At 36.2% G+C, this 14541-nt stretch overlaps 1 protein-coding gene across 1 annotated transcript in view; it reads left to right on the top strand.

Moving 5' to 3' along the window:
• TNKS (tankyrase, TRF1-interacting ankyrin-related ADP-ribose polymerase) overlaps window positions 1–14541 on the top strand; it is a 161604-nt gene that overhangs the window by 114906 nt on the left and 32157 nt on the right. Inside the window, exons 13-18 of the mRNA XM_010838821.1 lie at window positions 6076–6247; window positions 7391–7470; window positions 9287–9432; window positions 11211–11376; window positions 12704–12923; window positions 13208–13317. Of these exons, the coding sequence (XP_010837123.1) occupies window positions 6076–6247; window positions 7391–7470; window positions 9287–9432; window positions 11211–11376; window positions 12704–12923; window positions 13208–13317 (894 nt within the window). The remainder of the gene's footprint in view (window positions 1–6075; window positions 6248–7390; window positions 7471–9286; window positions 9433–11210; window positions 11377–12703; window positions 12924–13207; window positions 13318–14541) is intronic.

Genomic DNA, 14541 nt, shown 5'->3' with positions numbered 1-14541 from the left:
TCCGGTCCTGCCCACCACCCTCTGGCCAAATACAACAAAAAGTTAAAGACAAAAAAGCCATTGCTGTCATCTATAGAAGTGATTTTCCCAGGAGACGAAGCAGGGTCAAGGATGATATTATGGGTCTGGAGAGGCAAACAGGCAGGATTCAGTAAAAGGATAGAAGACAAAGGACTAGTAAGGAAATAATGGTTATAAGAAAATGGGGTTATTAACCAACTTGTTTGAGAAGTCCACTTTTACAGGAGTAAATGTCTGTATCTTAAAAAAATATGTCTATGAGCCCCCTGCTTTACAAGATTACTGTAAACCCTAAATAAGAGAGACATAAAGACATTCTTTCTTTATTATTGTTAATCTACTCTGACATTCTGCATTCTATTGCTACTGCTTTGTCTACTGTCATTATTAAGTAGAACCTAAGCCCCAGTTGCATATGGTATTGTTAGTACCTAGAAACAAAAGGTTTAATTCAGAAGTTCTTTTTCTCATATTTGAAAGCACTACTGTTTTGTCATTAATGAGCATCTGTTAAATGTGTGGAACATGAAATTTTTTTGATGTTCATGTCTCAATTTGACAGATTTATTTATACTGTATGTAAAAAGAAATTGTGTCAATACTAATTGGTGTTTAATGAACTTATTTCTCACATTGAGAGTGATTAAGAGTCTTTGCTGTCTTTAGAGAAATGTGTTAGCTTATTATAAGGATTTTATTAATTCTCTTTCAGAGGTGAGTTGATAAGCAGATTCTGTCAGCCCAAAAGTGTTAAAGTGCTTTTAAAAATGTAGATCCCAAGTAGCTTTTATAGTTCAAATAATATCTGAGGTTTGATCATATCAGAATAAAGTCCCAAGGGGCCAGTGTCTCAGAGACATTTTAGTTACCATTCAGTTAGATTGACTGGATATAGATTAGGCAGAAGTAGAAATCTGGCTTATTACTTCTGTGAGATAACCACAGAGTTAATCCCAAAGAAATGATCTGCACGAGTTATAGCTGAAATTCACAAAAGACAGAACAATAAATTTGGAAATAACTGTTAGTTTCCTTAGCTGCCATTCTCTGTATATGTCTCTCTCTTTCTGAGATTGCATGAGCTTCTTTTCTCTGCCAGTCTTTGTTCATCTGTTTCATTCTTCTTTTTATAGACTGTATTTTTCTGTTGTACTTCTCTGTGGCCTGAATATGATCTTCACAGCCCTTACTTTATAAACTTTTGGCTTAGAAATATACCACCTGCATTTGCCATCTCATCTCAGAGATGAGAAAGGGAGCATAAATAAGACTTCAGTTTGTTTAGCACAGCCATGGCATTGGCACCTCGAGTCTAATCAGCTATGCTCCGCAACTTATTTCTCTGACAGTTAGGGCATGTGGGCAGTGTGAGTACCCCTTTAAGAAAGCAAAGAAAATAAGTACCATTAGAATATAATATATCTCTTTTCAGAAAACCTGATTTCTTCTTTTAAAATTCCATGTGGATGTTGAGATTTACAAATAATAATACTCAAGTGTGGCTAGTAAACACTAATCATGTTTCTCAGATTATATTAAAATTTAACTTCCTAGAAAAATTCTATACTCTGCGATGGATTCATAACACATTAAAGGATTAAAAACCTTTGAGTAAAATATTGATCACTGTAGCAGAACTCTAGCTCAGAATTAAATTGGTAGTCATTTTGTTTATTTCATTCCTCATAGGAGATGCTTTGACCTGTGTACATCCTACCATGGATAACAGTGGCCTGTAATAATCTGTAAAAACTTAAATTACACTTTTACTACAGATAAAGTGAGTCAGTTATTTTCAGTATTAAACAATTCTATCAACACAGGCATGTAGCTTTTTTTTCCTCCAGATTCTGGGGAAAGAAGAATACATGGTTTTTGGTTAGAGAATGTTTCAGTAGTCTCTGTTCATTATACAGAATGGTATATCAAAAACTGTATTTATCAACAGAATTTACTAATTTGTCATTCTTTTGAGCCATCCATTTACCAATCATTTTCAAACACCCAGTATACAAGGCGTTGCACTTATTACCATGAAGTATATAGGAAGTTTGAAGTTGATAAAGCTTCTTGTCTTAAGGGATTTAAAATCTAAAAAATAGTCTCAACTAATACAGTCTACTTGAATATCTATTATCAGATTGGAGAGGACAGGTAGCTTGTTATTTAGAGGAGAAACCAATTACTTCTGTTAGTGGTGGCAGGCTGGGGAGAGAATGGGAGAAATTTCATGAATAAAATAGAATTTTCACTAGGAATGTCCAGGAATTAGATCTATAGAAATAGCAGTAAATATAGTTGGCATCCCTTTCTTATACTAGTGAGTGGTTGATTTTTGCTCAGAATACATTTTAAATAATGACTCAATCAGGACAGCAAAGGAGTTTGTTAGTCACAAGTTAATGACTAGTTAGTTCAGTAGATAGAATAATAGGTACTTAGTTCATGGGGAAATAAGGAAAATCTGAAAAGACATATTGGAGCAAGGTCTTAGTAGTCTCAATTGGAGAGTTTGGGGTTTGTTCTTATAATACTTGGAGAGCCATTGGAAATTTTTGAATAGGCAGATGGCATGAGCAAATCCTGCTTCAGGAAGATAAACTTCCTAGGATACTACTTTCTCTTAGAAAACCAATTACAGAAATGTAGACTTAAGATGTGTGTATGATAGTTGGCATAATCATTTAGCAGTATTCAACAAAATTAGTTTAAGACTTATTTTTTTTAAAAAAAGGGGGATGATACAGAGTTAATGTTTCTTTAAAAAACAAAAAATGGTAACGATAACCCTGTATACGAGACAGCAAAAGAGACACTGACGTATAGAACAGTCTTATGGACTCTGTGGGAGAGGGAGAGGGTGGGAAGATTTGGGAGAATGGCATTGAAACATGTAAAATATCATGTATGAAACGAGATGCCAGTCCAGATTCAATGCACGATACTGGATGCTTGGGGCTGGTGCACTGGGACGACCCAGAGGGATGGTATGGGGAGGGAGGAGGGAGGAGGGTTCAGGATGGGGAACACATGTAAAAAGAAAAAAAAAACAAAAATAGAAGTTAACAGTTTCAAAAAAAAAAAATGGAAGTGTTAGTTGCTCTGTCATGTCCAACTCTTTGCGACCCCATGAACTGTAGCCTGCCAGACTCTTCTTCAACGGACTTCTCCAGGCAAGAGTGCTGGAGCGGGTTGCCATTTCCTTTACCAGGGCTTTTCCCGACCCAGGGATTGAACCCGAGCCTCCTGCATTACAGGCAGATTCTTTACCATCAGAGCTACCAGGGAAGCCCAGTGTTTCTTAACTTCAAGCTAAAAAGTTTACAGTATGCCTGCCACCTTTTCCCTAGGTTGTAGTTTCTGTCTACCAGGATATAGACCTGTTTCAGATGCCTATCTTTGTCCCTCTATTGTGGATTTTATTTTTACTATTCTTTCTTTTAATTTCAATTTTAATTTGCCCTGATTTGAACAGAAAAAAAATAGCTAAAATAATATACAGACCGTTTTCAGTTCTCAGATTACTTGAAATCAGATTGGGACATCATCACATGTTCATAGTTAATGTAAAATTCTGTGAGTTCACATTGCTAAGTTCAGAAATGTCACAGAATAAGTCACGGTGAATTACCACATAAGTGATGTGGACAAAGATAGCTTAAGCTTAGACGAGGTGAACTCACAGTTAGCTGTTGAGACTAGGCTGTTCACACTAACTAGAATTTGGAGAAGGTCCCCTTACCATTTCCTTTAAGCTTAGACAAGAGGTGAACTCACAGTTAGCTGTTGAGACTAGGCTGTTCACACTGACTAGAATTTGGAGAAAGTCCCCTTACCATTTCCTTATCGTCTGCTTACTGGTTTCCAGAACAGTTTGGGGCATTTTTTAGTCATAATTTTATGTCCTATACATTTCCGGCCACATATCATTACAGTACTCAGTCATTCTCTTTAGGAAAATCTTAAAAGCATAGGCTCTGCTTTTAAATAGCTTACAATATATTAAAATATTGGTAAGTACTTAGTAAATGTAGTTGCGTCCCTTCCTTATGCTCCGGAGTGGTGATTTTTGCTCAGTGTTGCACTCCATGAGTGCATGCCCCGGAGCGAGTGAGAAATGGGAGAGGTGAATCTGCAGTTTTCTGTGTTGCACTCAGTTCCACCACGTGTATTTACAGAGATAACCACTTCTTACACACAGTGTTTTGTTAGTGTTTAAAAATATTCTCTGCACTTCATCTGGTGTTTAGTTGATTTGCTCAGACACTGGAAGTGAAACTGGCTGATGTTGGGTTTACTGAGAAACTATATCTGTCTCTACCACTGCATTGCTAAGGTATCTTCAAGGATAATCTTGGCCAAAGGCAAATTTTACCTTTTGCAATGACTTTAGAAACTACAGCTCCAGAAAATAGAGTTTCAGTGTACGTTGGAGCATAGCAAGCCTATCAGATTGTGATGAAAAAATTAATGTAGAAGGGGTGGTGATGTAAAAGTAAATGACAGATGGTCTTTAATGAAATGTGGAGGGATGCAAGTTTATGTGATGGCACGAAAGAGTCCCTGTGTTTGAGCTGAGGAGTAACTTGGTAAGATCTGTATTTTAGACTAGTAGTTCTCAAACTGTGTTCTCATGATTTGATGAACTGGATTGAGAATTTCCATCACTGTAATTTAATTGGTGTTTTATGCAAATTCCAGGAAAATGTTAACGATTAGAATGTTCTCAGTTTTAAGTTCTTCTCCTGTGATGAGAACGTAATCCATAGAAAAATTCAAATTTAGTTTGACCACTTGTGTTTTCCATCAGTACATGCTAATAATGACTGTGCTTTAAGTATAAATAGTCATTTTTCTGCTGGCAAATACGATATAATTAAATTTGTCAGTATTTCATGGTGAATCTTGTGAAACACTGTTAAGAATTTATTTGAACCCTTGCCAACAGTGAAAGACTGGAGACAGGAAGACCAATTGTCTTAAATCGTCTCTTATTCTTGTATTTGGTGGGGGGGTACACAAGTGTTTTGAATAACTAGCCAGTATGTATTTGAGAATTTACTGTGTACCATTAATAGGAACATTCTAGACACAGAAAACCTATGCAATATAGTCCATATTTCAGTAACCTTAATTTTACTTGGTTAACAAACACTATCCCAGTGTTCTACTTTCTAAAATAGTGCTGAATTGATATAGGTGTTCAGAAAGGAAGTAATCATCAAGGTTTAAAGTAATCAAGGAAGACATCCTAGAAAAGGTGAGACTTGCCATGAATCTCATAATCCAGAAAGGCAGAACAAAGGGCTTCTCTGAGAGAAGCATCGTGTATAATGAATGTGGACTTTGGTCTGACTAGAGTAGTCTTTACTGGGGCATTCCAGAAAACAGGTTAGGACTAGTTAGTTTTGATCAAATTATAAACATGATCCCAAAGTTTAACATTGTCTTAACCATCTTAAAAGTAACCATTCTTTCATTATGATTTTTCAAAGTTTTAAAAATGGAACTTTTGAATTTTTGAAACAAGTTTTTGGTTAAATGTGTTTGTAGTGCAATTAGGTCATTCTATTATAATCATTTACTAAAATTAGAAAAGAAATACAATTAATTACTTTATCTTTGCTTACTTACTCTATTGCCTTTACATTCTGGGAACAAGTTTGGTAGAACCCATTCATCCAAAAGTATTTAATGTGCATCTTTGCTGTGGCAGGCAGCGAACCTCAGACAAGAGTACCAGACCTTGGGGACCTTACAGAGACCTCGAGTTGTCAAGGAGAGTGGCAAGGAATGGAGGATGGACAGGAAGGCAGTCATTCAGGGAAGAAATGGGTATACTATAATTTTCGATAAGATGGTCAGAGAAGGGCAGCTAAGAAGATGGTATTTCTTTAGAATCAGTATGCAAGAGTTCATGAATAGTTTATAAATAGTCTATTGTATTTTTCATAAAAGTCGACAATTGATTTTTCTCAAGAATTTATTTAGTAGGGTGTAAAGGGGAACAAAACAGCTGCTCAGTCCCATGTGCCCCCTTCAATGATTTTTCAGATGAATGCACTGGACACCCTTGGTCAGACCGCTTTGCATAGAGCTGCCCTTGCTGGTCATCTGCAGACATGCCGCCTGCTGCTGAGTTACGGCTCTGATCCCTCCATCATCTCCTTACAAGGCTTTACAGCAGCACAGATGGGGAACGAGGCCGTGCAGCAGATTCTGAGTGGTAAGTTCATACAGACAGACCTTGCTTTCTGTTCTTCCGCTTCCAGGTCTGTCCACTGATACACAGACTTTGTGCCCCTTGCTTTAAGGGGCTCTTTGGAATGTTTTCTTGGCCTGAAAATTTTTCCTGCCTTTCTTTGCTTACAGTTTAGCCTGTGGCCCTGCCCATCAGCATTCTCCTTTTTGTAATTCTTTAACTTCAAACATTCCAAATTTTTCTCTTATACTTGTACTAAGAACCATTTAATAGTGGATTTTAGGTTAGTTTCTGCAATTTGGAACTATAAATCAGGCAAACATATAGCTATTACATCAGAATTTCTCATAATACTATATGTAGTTTTTAGAGGTAATTGATAAAATGGGGAGGAAAGGATTGAATAAATTAAGCAGACTGCTCCAGCAATGCTTTTAAAATGTCTTCCAAATGAATAAAGTTAGAATATATGGCTGCTAATAAAAGATAAAATTAAATACTGAATCACAAATGAAAATTTTTTATTATTTTGATAATTCTTCTTAAAAATTGATTAGTAAGATAAAACATTATATGGGTCATTAAATGCCTAATTTAGTATTTGCCAGAACTTTTTAGTTTAAGTCTTCATATTTTTTATTGATCAGGAAGGATAATACAAATAATAGAATTTGGTGGTAAAATCTTGTCCTTATAAAGGTTTCTTTTTAAAGAGAATTCTTTTTTTTATTTAGAAGACAATATAATTTTTTAAATTAATATTTCTACAAAAAATTTGTATGTCTATAGACCATATACTGGCTGAACTTTATAGTTGTACCTGTATTTACTAATCCAATTCCAGGTTATGTCTATAATGACTCCTGAAAGAATACATCAGTTATATAGAATGTATAGTAAATTATTGGGGTTCTGTTCTGGGCAATATTTTAAAGGTTTATTTAACAACCCCTGTTAACACCAGGTTTGAGATCCACTTTTAGAAACCAGCACTTTTATCTCACAAGCCTGTAGTTAGCAACAGTATACAATAGTAAAGTTTTAATGGTACACTCTGACAGCATTTATGTTAACATCTCTCTTTCCATTTACCAAATAGTTTTCCCTCCTTTGCTACTCTGTGGCTCCTTAAAAACCAGCAGTAATCTTCCCTTGTCTTTTCTGCAGAAAGTACACCTATACGCACTTCTGACGTTGACTATCGACTCTTAGAAGCATCTAAAGCCGGAGACTTGGAAACTGTGAAGGTATGTCAGTGCTTTTTAATGTCTTGGGTAGCTCTTTGAAACCTTTGCTTCCCAGTTCATTTTAAGCTTGTAAGTGAAACAACTCAAATTCAAACAATAAAAGGGATGAGCAGAGTGGACTCATAAGGGGAGATCTTTATGAAGAATTTCCTAGTATGTGTCTTTCATTAAATCACTTTTTAGTCACTTTACTTCTGGTTATATGAATGCTTTTTTTATTTCTTTCCACTTTTTAAAATTCAAGTGTTATTTTGGACCACACTTATAAATTCGCAAGCTAGTGCGAGCCCAGGTAATAGTACAGTAGAGTTGAAACAGTGTTCTTGACCTTTTCCAAGAGATTCTCACCTTTGCTCTAGGAAATCATCCTTACGATCCTGCAGTTGGGAAGTATTTTTTGATTCTACAATTTATGTATTAATGTAGCTACAGACTCACTTGTCATGAAAAGATACAATCTGACCAAATGATGATGGCTCTTTAGGTTATAGAGTCTCTCCCTTATGCCCAGACTTCCTTCTGTTGTGTAAAAAAAACTACCACCTGAAAAATCCTGTGTTCACCCTACCAGCACCTTCTCAGTATATCTATAGTTAACTTCCAGGTTCTGAGTTTTTGTTACAACAGCTCACTACAGTGGCAGGAGCAACAACCAGACTGTCAAATACCTGGAAAACCCTTGACATCAGACCTTGTAGCCTAGAAAATGTCACTTTTTCTCTGCTTTTTTTAACCTTTTTTAGTTTTCTTTTCATTACCTCTCTTCACATCACTTCCCTAAATTTGGGATAATTAAATAAGTAAGCAATGACTAAATAATTAAATAAGTAAGCAGTGGCAGAAGGATCGCAAAATTAAAAATCAGGAAAATGGGGTTTGAGTTTTAATTCTACCCCTTACCACTCTAGGACATAGGATGTCACTTAACCTCTCTGAGCCTTGGTTTATTTATCTGTAAAATGGAGATGATGATTAACTTCTCAAGTAGATAATAATTCTCTCACTGGAAAAAAAATGAAATTCTTTATAAATTATTACTCAGATATTTGTTTGTCATCCATCTGTCACCACCAATGATGCAGCCTCTCCAGCCTGACTTTGCTTCCACTGCTTTATAAGCAGACAGAGTTGAGCTTGTGCTGAGATGATAATGTCCAAAAGGAAAACAAACAGGTGACAGAGAGGTGATTTGGAAGACACAGCTGAAGGAGACAGAAGACCAAAAACTAGTGTGATCAGAATCAGTTTGACTTGTAGACCTAAACAAATATCCCCTTGAAGATCAGGTAAAACATTGTTGATTGCTTGGCTCTGCTCTGATGGACCGAAGGGCCAAAGGGGTGGCCCAGACAGAATGAATGTAATTTTTTCCAGAGCCTTCTTGTTGCCACGTCAAAGCAGGCAAAAATTTTGGGTCGTTCTGCCGTCAGCCAGGGTTTATCTTATTTGAGCAAAGGGTGGCTAAGAGCGTGCTGGTACAAGCAGACAGGCTCTCAGGGGGAAGAAAGCCTTGTAATAATGAAAGGAAGGCATCGTTTGCCTTGGAAATGCTTGCTTTATTATGTTTTCTTCTTTTTGAGTAGGATTTCGGCCAGAAAATATTGAAAAAGGTGAAATTGCTGTGCAAACATAATATTTGTAGACACTGTAAAGCAGAACATCTTGCTGATTTTAAAACGTCACTTGTATTATCTAATCAAAGAAATATTCATTAGAAAATTACAACTTATCCAAGATGCCTGCATTATTTTGGTGCAAGATCCTTAAATAAATACTAATGTTCTTTTTGTGTTTGTGTGTGTGTGTGTCAATAAAGCAACTTTGCAGCCCTCAGAATGTGAATTGCAGAGATTTAGAGGGCCGGCATTCCACGCCCTTACACTTCGCGGCAGGCTACAACCGTGTGTCTGTCGTGGAGTACCTCCTCCACCATGGTGCCGATGTCCATGCCAAAGACAAAGGGTATGTGTTAGACTGTCTCTGTGTGGAATTCATTTTCTTGATACTTTAAAAAAAAAAAAAAAAAATTTTTTTTCATGATAGATTTTTTCCCCTTGTTAAAAAAGTAAATTTTTTTTTTAAAGCTTAAAGCATAATGCTTAAAACTTTGTTGTTGTATAGTAGCTAAGTCATGTCCAACTTTTTGCAGCCCCATGGACTGTAGCCCACCAGGCTCCTCTGTCCATGCGATTTCCCAGGCAGAAATACTGGAGTGGTTTGCAGTTTCCTTCTCCAAGTCATCTTCTCCAGCCCATGCATCAAACCCATATCTCCTAAATTAGCAGGCAGATATATTTTTACTACTGAGCCACCTGGGAATCCCCCCGAATTAAAAGTTTATGAAAATGTATAGAAAGTGAAAAGTCCTTCTCATTCCACCTCCTAGATTACAACATCAAAATTTTGTTCTAATTGTCAGGAGTTTTGAAGCACATGTACCAGTGTGTGTGCTGTTGTGGTGGGGCTTGGTTTTAACATAAATGAAGATGTCATCCCACACAGTCTGCTCTACAGTTTGCCTTTTTTATAATCGTATATCTTGAATGTCTGTCTATATCAGTACTCAACAGTTCATTTCATCCTTTTAATGCCTATATATAGTATTTTATTGAATTTTGTAAATATGTTTATGTAGTTCATAGTTTATTGTTCATCCCTCCTTTTGCTATTAAAAAAAATGTATAGTCTCCTCCAAAAAGAAGCCATCCATCCCAGAGTCATCCATATTAATAGAAACATAATTTCATTTTTACTAATTCAGATATTCTCTATTTTTGTATTAGCTTATGAAACTATTTCAGTTTATCTAGACAGGGTTTAAAGCAGCCATGGGAGACATTTAGAAAAGCACAAAGGAAATTTTAACTGAAATGAGCTTCCATATCCTGAGTTAATTTCATATCATCTCAAAATATAAATAAGCACCTTCCTGTGCAGTTACATTGCTAAGAAATAAACCACACAACTTAAACTTCAGTTGGGCTTCCTTGGTTGCCCAGACAGTAAAGAATCTGCCTGCAGTGCAAGAGACAGGGTTCGACCCCTGGGTCGAGAAGATCCCCTGGAGAAGGGGACGGCAACTCACTCTAGTATTCGTGCCTAGAGAATCCCACGGACAGAAAGGACTGCGGTCCTTGGGATCACACAGAGTCGGACCTGACTGAGCAACTACCAGTTTCACTTTCACTAGGTTTCAGTTAACCATTTTGCATTTATTTCTCTTTTAAAAGAAACACAGCAGACATGAACATTTAATATTAATCACTATCTCTTTCAAAGTATTATAATTCATTAGTGAGGAGCCAACATTTGTTTCTGTTGCCCCATTTTAGCACTTAGTATTTTTGGTCTCAAAACATTCAAAACAAAAAACAAACCCGATCTCTCTAAGCAAAAAGGACTAACTTGATACCTTGTGTCTATGTACTAAGTGCAACTTAAACTTATCTTTTGAGGCACCCTCCTTTTTTATGGGGACATCTTTTTGTCCTTTTAGAAGGCCAGCTACCTTGTAATCAGAACTTAAATTCATCACAGAATAGTTTGCACATGTGACTAGAGTTCTTGGTTGAAGTCATTATTTTCATTACTGAATACTGACTATCTTCAAGATCAGAGAATTATTTTTCTTAAGGGAGTGCTCAGTAATAGTCAGATGCCATAGAGAATTATTTTATTGTATGTATCATTTTAACACACAGCTTTATTGTATGTCTTTAAAATAATTTTCTTTGGTTTAGTGGCTTGGTGCCCCTTCATAATGCTTGTTCATACGGACACTACGAAGTAGCTGAGCTCTTGGTAAGACACGGGGCTTCCGTCAATGTGGCGGACTTATGGAAATTTACCCCTCTACATGAAGCAGCAGCTAAAGGAAAATATGAAATCTGCAAGCTCCTTTTAAAAGTATGTACTTTTAAAAATTATAAAATATAAGGTAATTATATTTATTATTTGGTTAGGATGTAAAATGACATCAAGGTAAATTATTCTGTAATACAGTGCAGTAAGTGCTGTAGAGACTGCTTCCGTTTTCTGTTCTAGGGGGATGTTTAAGTGTGATATCATGATACTTACGTAGCTTTGAGTAGTGGCTGAAGTGCCTTTCTGAACTGATTTGATTATGTTGAGTTCATCACAATTCAACAAGGTAGGTTTTGGAAAGAGTTGAATTAGCTTGCGTTACTTATCTGTAACTGACAGAATTAATATCAGAAGATATTTATATAAGAAGAAATGTGTTTTTCCATCAAGTTTGATTTTTTTTTCTTGCTAGCTATTTTTATCATTGTTAACAAACTCATCTCTAACTATTAAGCATTAATTAAACATTAAAATATATAAAATTAAAATATGTGAAAAATTACTGGACATGTATTTATATCATTTCCTTTCTCTCTTTTTTAAACTAGAGAGAAACTTGTCTTAAATATAAAATTCTTCTCCTACCACTTTTATGGGATCAGATACGTTCATATGAGTTTTAAGAATAAAACTGTATTTGATACTCATTTTTATTGTCACTGGTTAAGTAAGAAATAACTTCTAGGTCATTGGGAATTCACTGTCTGGGTTGGTTATTCTAGATTTCCCCAGTGGGCCAATAATATCTATGTCAGGCCTGTAAATAAAGATTCTTGACTTTTAATTACTTTATTTCATAAGTATAAATGATTAAACTTACAAAATCAAGTTAATTGTTAATATATTTCTACCTAATTTCACCATAGGTGGTCAGACTTAAAACAGAAATATTTTTAAATTACCAAACTTTATTTTTACTGATTCCGTTTGGAATTGAGTATTAATACTTTTTCCACCTGTGTCTTCCTCTTCTCATTTCATCAGCACTGAATATGTTTATATATTAATAATTAAGATTTGATTAACATTAATATCCAGGCAGTCATTAAAAGGAAAAGCGGTTTCCAAAGACAGCACAGAGTCTGAGATAGTAAATGCTACAAAAGTAAAAGACATTTGACACCTTTCCCTCTCATCATCACAGGTGATCCTGAGGCATGGGGCTTTGGTTGGGAAGTAGTTAGAAAGCTGATCCAGTATGTTGCTTAGTAGGAAATTTGCAAGAAACACCAAATGTTGCCTCTGTTTTTCACAATGCACATAGAATAGGTACTTTTCTTTGGAGGAGTGAAAGTGAAGTTAAAAATAAAGAAACAAAACATAACGAAGATGCCACAGAAAGCACAAACACCATTTGGTTATTTTGTAGCATGGAGCAGACCCCACTAAAAAGAACAGAGACGGAAATACCCCTTTAGATTTGGTGAAAGAAGGAGACACAGATATTCAGGACTTGCTGAGAGGAGATGCTGCTTTGTTGGATGCTGCCAAGAAGGGCTGCCTGGCGAGAGTGCAAAAGCTCTGTACCCCGGAGAATATCAACTGCAGAGACACCCAGGGCAGGAACTCCACCCCTCTGCACCTGGCAGGTAGGCATCACCAGCACTTCCAAGGTTCGTGTCCTTTCTTGGATACAGTTCATCAGAAGAGGAAAGAAATCCTGACCAGGAAGGCTGCTGCTACTCAGTAAAATGCTTCCCTGACATCATTTTATATATTTTTATTATAAATCTTATAAATTTTTTTATTCTTAATCATTCTTAACTAGTTTTTAAAGCAAAAAGTATTAAAAACCCAATATTTTCTGGTCATTATCATTTATATATATATATTTTTTTAAGCTGACATGTTTGCCTTTTTTTCATTCTAACAGCAGGCTACAATAACCTGGAAGTAGCGGAGTATCTTCTAGAGCACGGAGCAGATGTTAATGCCCAAGACAAAGGTGGTTTAATACCTCTTCACAATGCGGCATCCTATGGGGTGAGCATGCTGAAGTCCAGAAAAGTTCACTGATACTACTTGGTTAAATACATACCATGCATGAAGTAACCAACAGATACCTAACCAACAGCATCATTTAGTACAATTTTAATCTTACTATTTCAAGTGTTTCTAGCCTTCTCAGTTAGGCTTAACTGTGTTTTGCTCAAAGACTGTATTTTTTTCAGCTTTTTGGACTCTTCACATTATGTAGTACAATAATAGGTATTTAATGGCTGCTCAGCTAATATTTATTGATACAGATAATAAATCTTAACTGTACCTTATGTAGATTTTATAAACTCTGAAAGCCAGCAGGTTACTCTGTAAGCATGGAAATTATGCTTGCTTATGTTTATCATCAGCATCTTAGAAATATTCAAGTAAATGGTTGAGTGATTGCTATATATGGTTTCATACAGTTCAGATAACTAGCTGAAACCCCACCATGAAAGCCGGAATTTCTTCTTTCAAAGCCCTGTAACTGTAGTCATCAGCTGAAAGAGAAAAAGGATGTATTCCAACCTTGATGGTATTTGTTGGACCGCCTGCCTGAAGTCACCAGGGCCCACTGTAGGTCTGATGACTCACGCAGGAAGAATATGAATGCTCCTGTGCTTTCTGCTGAGCCGCTCAATCCCTATTTGACTGTAAAAATGCCCAGATGCCAGAATGTACATACCAGGGGTTCTCATAAGTGGAGACATTGTTGGTGAGGACAGTTTCTAGATTTGAAGAAACCTGACAGACTATAAGTAAAAAGTAATCACATGACTTCCGTATTCTTTTACTCTCTGCTTCCTTGCCCTTTATGATGAGCATATCCACATCTCCTCATGCCCCATCTCAGTGACCAGTATTTCAGGGAGATGACATGTCCTGAGTTGAAACACTCTTCAGGAAAGCAGCAAACCAGTTTCAGGTTGGACAGATAGGAAAGAAAATATTACTTGCGAGTGTGTGTTTGACCAACTCAAAATCAGTATTAAATAGACGCAGATTAAGTGACTTCAGGAGTGGATGATGACTGGTATCCTGGGGATAAAATAATTTTGTGAGAGAGCTGAAATGACATAAAGTTACTTAAGTTGTTATTTATTGTTCATTATTCTTTGGTACATATTTTACCTTTTTCCTCTGAGAGGTCAGTCAGCTCTCTGTGTATCTTTGGGCCTTTTTATATAGAAAGAACTTACCACTTCAGTTTTTCCAAATGGAGAAACA

Source organism: Bison bison, unplaced genomic scaffold (genome assembly GCF_000754665.1).
Source record: "Bison bison bison isolate TAMUID 2011002044 unplaced genomic scaffold, Bison_UMD1.0 scf7180017864105, whole genome shotgun sequence".
NCBI lineage: Eukaryota > Metazoa > Chordata > Mammalia > Artiodactyla > Bovidae > Bison > Bison bison.
The sequence above is the reverse complement of the archived record's forward strand: the minus strand, read 5'-3'. Positions and strand labels throughout refer to the sequence as shown.